Here is a 5450-nt window from a genome sequence, read left to right as displayed (position 1 = left end):
TGCTAGCAAACTTGTACTCCGGACACCCGGGCTGTAGCAGTAACACCGGCTAGTAAAACCTTTAGTACTCTTGTCTAGCGAGTGGACCTCTCTTCCCGTGGCTCTCGTAGTCGCCACAGGCCGAGACAGGGAGGAGGCGGGATGTGAGCGGCAGCAGCCACTACCCGCCGCCTCGGTCACCCTCGACACCCGTGCGCACTGAACGCACGTCGGGCGCTCTCTGCGGCTGAGGCTTCTTGCTTGCTTTGCCTGTCCGCTCACGCCTGACGCGGGTAATCTGCAGCTCACGGGACTGCCGGATCGGTACACCCCGCTGATCCTCCTGAATCCTAGCCTGCTCGACGCGGCGACCGTGTGACGAAACGTCGTCTCTGCCCGAAAGACCTTCGGCACAGGGCCGAGTCTGTTTTCCAGGAATGCTATCGTTCTCGCGTCCGCCAGCGCCAACCTTCGCCGGCGCCTGTACCGCTTCGCCACACGCGCGTCCGAATTCGACGATGGCAAGGCATTCAGCACTCCGGTGTCATATCATCGTTACACTGCACCGCATGTACACAGTGCACTGCAAAGAGCGGGACCGGAGAAAACAGGACGCAAAGACTACCAACGAAACCCGGACGGGCCATGTCTGCCGATACGACCAGGGCAACGCGATCGTCTCGATGTTCTGTGCAACCGTGGCGAACCCGCGAGGTTGCTGACCACGGGCTACTCCGACCCCGCAGCGTGGCGTCACGCATTTGCCTGCTCAGAACAGCCTCCACGTTGTAGAACCTGGTGTGTCTCTCAACTTCCGCTTGTCTGCTCGGAGCCACGTGCGCAGTGTAGCACGGCCCCCAACTAGCCGCCGCCTGCAAGGACAGTTTCCGGGAGCTCTAGCCACATGCGCTAACCCGCCCAAAAGAACCCGAGCACGGCTGCTCGAGTTTCAACTTACGTCTTCGAGGTACTGGGTACACGGCTGCTCGGGTTTCAACAACTTACGTCTTCGGGGTATTAGGTACTCAATGGAACACCAAACGAACGTCAACAGGCACCAGCACACGCACTTGACCATACCGGAACATGAAATAGACGCTTTTCCCATGTCGCCAACTTCGCCTCGTTTGCCGGCCACTCGGGTGCGAAAGGACCCCTCCGCACCAGCGAACACCGCACATGCACATACACGCTGTCAATCGGTGCTTTCACCTCCCGTCGCAAACTTGCTCGAACCGGGTATACGAAGACCCTTTGACCATCAGTCATCCCCCCTGCCCCAATCCAGCATAGAAAACCCGTCGGGCATCCTTCACCTGCGCGGTGGGATACGAAGAGCCCTTGCGCGTCCTTCAGTTCTGCTTTGTCTGCTCATGACGTTTGACTGCGGCTTAGCACGGACCCCGTTCTTCCGTCGATACGACCCTCGTGGGAGCCTGAACAACGGCCACGCACTCGACAAACGAGACCATCGCCGGTAAGGCATCTACCACCCTAGGTACGCCGACGCACTCGTCACACTCAAACGGAATCATGAATCACGCAGAAAGGAAGTCGAAACACGTCACACTCCATCACAACTTCACGCAAGCACACAGCGACACACATTGCGGCAGCCGCCGATTCTCAAAACTACCGGGTCCGCGGCGACTCCCGGCTTGGCCGTACACGTCTTCAACCAAGTGCGGTCGTCAGCTACAGCCCTCCAGACTCGTTTCTGTTTCACTGTACGGCGATTTTCTTTCGCTCGGCTCCCGTCTCATCCAGTTGCACTGTTACCTTCAGCACGCCGTTCTCCATCGTAGCATTGATGCCGTCGGTCTTTGCGTTGCTGGGCAGCTGAAAGCGGCGAGCGAAGTACCCTTCGGAGCGTTCGTGGATTATCGACTTGCCCTCGACACCGTCCCCCTTCACCGTTTTGGACATCGCCTTTTCCCCTACGTCAACACCCAGGGGACAACCAGCAACCAGCACCTCTGATCCTGTCGGCTACGCAACAGCCAACGTATGATCCACACACCGTCGCAACCTACACTCCTCTAGCACGCGCCGACCTCGCAAGCACGAAACCACTCTCTGCACCTCTGCACAGAGCTAACCATTCATTTGGGCTCTCCACCTTCACTGCCTGATCTGGACGACGGGGGACCGTGCCGCCGTACCAGTTGCCGAGTTTGCCGCATACCTTTGATTAGAAGTGCGCTGTTGTCAACCTCTATCGTCACGTCCTTCTTTTCCATACCCGGTAAGTCTGCCAATACTATCATCTGATGATTCTTATCATCGTACTCCACGTCCACTCTCGGTCTCCAACTGACGTCTTTCAACATATCGTTTGTTGTCAAGGCAAGCTCGTACATAGTGTCCGCAACCGGCCCCGGGAAAAAGTCGAGGCCTCCAAACATCTGAAGGTGCGCACCCGGCACACGAGTGTGACAAAAATGCTGTCTGCCATTTTCGGCGCGCTCCTCCCTCGTCTTACGTTCGTCCCGGCACAGACGCATAAAAGCCCCTCCAACTGCAACTTAGGTCCGTAGGAGCTTACCGGTGCAGGATAGAGAGTCATCGGCATCGCACTCAGATCGTCGAAGTAATCCACCTGAGGCACCCAACAACTGCACAGCCCACCTGGTTCGACAAACCCAAGTACCTGCACTCATTTGCTTGCGTCTGCCATCCTTCCACTTTCGAGACGGAGAAAAGAACTTGAGGTATGCAGTCACCCTCTTCACCCCTGACATCCCCTAGAGGTTTTACCAGGACGCGAAGCCGTTATAACAGTGCTCGGCTGATTTCTGTACGAATCCATCTACTGCAGTTGAACTCCGCACCACACTAGCCACTAATCCAGAAACCCTAGCACGTCCCCCGGCAAGATGATACATTCCCCGCGCCTCTCACACCAACGCCACTACAGAAGTCATTCTACAGCCTGTTACTTTTCAAGAAAGACACAGGTCGGCAATACAATTCACATAAGCGTCGTCTTCCCTCTAGTACCTCGGCAACTACATGTCCACCGACAATATCTCCCTCGTATCCGACAGTACTCAACAGACCTCCGTCAGCGCGTTCATCACCTGTCCGGGGGCCGGTCGAATATTTTTGTCATGTAGTAGTTTTAGGCGCGCTTCATCATACGTCGTCAACGGGCCATGTGCAGAACTAGGGTGAAAACCTCGGACCGGACAGCGGGGCGGACACGCGCCGGGGCAAACGGCTGACCCTGCACCGCTTTTCATCGCGGCTACAGCCGGATGGGCTAAAGCAGTCTGTCCTGGGTGCATTTCGGGTCAGGTGAAGCACAGCAGGTGAACGAGGGGACTTCCCTTTCGCTGAGAGTTTGAGGTGCTGCCAGACAGGACACAGCAGAGTTGACCTATGTCAGCTCAAGTTGTCTGACAGACCAAGCGCCGCAAACACGCCACCTAACCTGTCGCCCAGGACCTCAGAGAAAACGGGGAAACGCCGTCTCGTAAAACCAACTGTGCCCGAGAAAACAAATCTGTGGTGAAATTTCCGCCTTGCCGAAAACAGACAACACCGCTCGTCGCAGCCAGTGTTTCTTCCGAGTCGCGGTGTGTGTCTCAGTGTGTCCACCGGAGTCCGGCGGCCACCCTTCATATTACCGCGGTTCAAAGAGTCCACTGTGTCTGCACGCATCACGTGCCGCGAGGCCATACCTAACCATTGTCCGGCGACCGTGAAAACGTGGGTGTACCAGTGAGTGCGCGGCCGCTACCGTGTCGAACCGTTAGTGAGCAAGCGACGACGCAGTTGGTAACACCAACCGAGGGAGTGGTGCCGTTTTGCTTATCTGGACTACCAGCAGTCACCAGCTACGTAGGTTCCTGCTGTTGCTCCTCCAACGATTCCATATTGACCACAAACTATGCGACTTCGTAGTGTGCGCGACTGCGCCAGGCCCAGCCCTCGACTCCTCTGGTTTGACTGCTTCCCACTCCAGCCAGCCGGACAGCGTGGGTGTGATGTAATCTGAAAATGAATCTTGCTGTCGAGCGGGTCTGCGGCGTGACGACTTGGACCAGTCTAGCGAATACGTAGTTTCGAAGTCAGGGAAACGTGGCGGTTGGGCGCGGACCGCCAACAAAGCAGGACGCGAGAGGCCCTTAAGAAGGGCAGGATACGAGAGGCGACGGGCCGGCACTAGAATCAACGACAGCTGCAGGTAGTTCGTGATCTCCGGGTTTTAAGTGTAGCTTCGGGGATGTTCAGTGATGTCCTCCCCGGTGCCGCAGCTACATCAAACGTAGTCTTTTCTAGAAGATAGAGCCGTCGTCCTTCCGCTTAGCATACAACTCCAGTCGGCAGCGTCTGCTCTGAAACCGCATAGGCACCAACCGTTTGGACGCGCGCTTTGGAGAGGCCGCGCAGAATCCGAGACAAGTACACAGTGGAAGGTGCACAGAACAGACTGAAGCTCTTCGAGTGCACCGCCACTTGTTCCACTTGCGTGTCCGTGGCAGGGGCGTCGGAGGGCCACGCTTGCCCTAACCGCTCTGTGTTCGGCTGTCATAGTTGCGCTGTAGTTGGGTTGCTCGTCGGTTTAAGCGCTCGGACTTCAGCAACTACCGCTGGCCTGCTTGCCTCGACCTTCGGGACGGCTGTATTCTGGGTCTGTTGCCGACAAAGCCGTTGCTCAGATTTTGCCCCTCCTACCCATTTTTCATTACAGATCAGAATCCTCTACTGCGCTCCGGCTTTTTTCACCACAGTGGGTGCTGACGCCAACTCCATCAAGCTGATTGCACTGCTCACTGCGTCCACCTGTCCTGTGCCTCTTGACCCAAGTGGTTATGTGGCCCGCTGCTGTGCCTATCGAGCAGCCCCGAAATCTTCCCAGCTGTAAATCAACACTCTCCTTGCCTACCGCCGTAGCACCATGGTGACTATCATCGCTCAGGGTCTGTCTAGTTCGTTCTCACTACAAAGCTGGTTCTAGCCTCGTGGACTTCAGTCCCGTGTTTGCTCCGGACGGATGTCTCCGGGAAAATCTGCTCTGCCGGCTGATGACCCGGGTCTGGTTCCGGCTCACCCCCAAAGACGGCATGAAACTGTTACTGATTCGGCTGGCAACAAGGCGCTAGCGTCAAAAACCGCACCCAGGCTGTGCGGCTGCTCAGGCGAGACTGGGGCAGCACGTGTGGTTCACATGACCTGCCAGTAAATAACAATACGTCCTTCTCTTTCTTCCCGGGACCCACCTCCAGTCCCCGAAAAAACTCGAACTCCTCTCTGAGTGGTGCGATAGACACGCACACTACAATGTCATAGCCCGCATGTTCTTTTTGCGCAGGCAAACCTTTCTGGCGCGTCAGTGCGACATCGTGCTCATCCTCCCAGTCCACGGTTTCCCCTTTGAAAGAGAGGTTGACGCGTGAGGTGAGAGCATTGCCTATGTTCTACCCAGGTAGGTAAGTAAAGCACCGCCCTTCACTGTTTTGTGACCC

At 56.6% G+C, this 5450-nt stretch overlaps 2 protein-coding genes across 2 annotated transcripts; both read left to right on the top strand.

Moving 5' to 3' along the window:
- The first annotated feature begins 46 nt into the window (after positions 1-46).
- CSUI_000238 (uncharacterized protein) lies at positions 47-4110 on the top strand. The gene has a single exon (XM_068060472.1). It carries the CDS (start codon positions 1008-1010, stop codon positions 1458-1460), a length of 453 nt encoding a protein of 150 aa, XP_067927555.1. The 5' UTR covers positions 47-1007; the 3' UTR covers positions 1461-4110.
- Positions 4111-4523: 413 nt separating this feature from the next.
- Positions 4524-5437, top strand: CSUI_000237 (uncharacterized protein; the record flags this gene model as incomplete). Its single annotated transcript, XM_068060471.1, has 1 exon — positions 4524-5437. A coding segment is annotated over one exon (324 nt), but the record flags the coding sequence as incomplete, so codon positions are not given.
- Positions 5438-5450: the final 13 nt, after the last annotated feature.

This window comes from Cystoisospora suis (assembly GCF_002600585.1).
Source record: "Cystoisospora suis strain Wien I chromosome Unknown contig_109, whole genome shotgun sequence".
Lineage (NCBI taxonomy): Eukaryota > Apicomplexa > Conoidasida > Eucoccidiorida > Sarcocystidae > Cystoisospora > Cystoisospora suis.
Note: the sequence above shows the minus strand (reverse complement) of the source record. Positions and strands in the feature narration are given on the sequence as shown.

What these genes read in the sequence shown, in the direction of transcription:
- CSUI_000238 (XM_068060472.1), top strand. Translation starts at nt 1,008, where the DNA reads ATGGAACACCAAACGAACGTCAACAGGCACCAGCACACGCACTTGACC.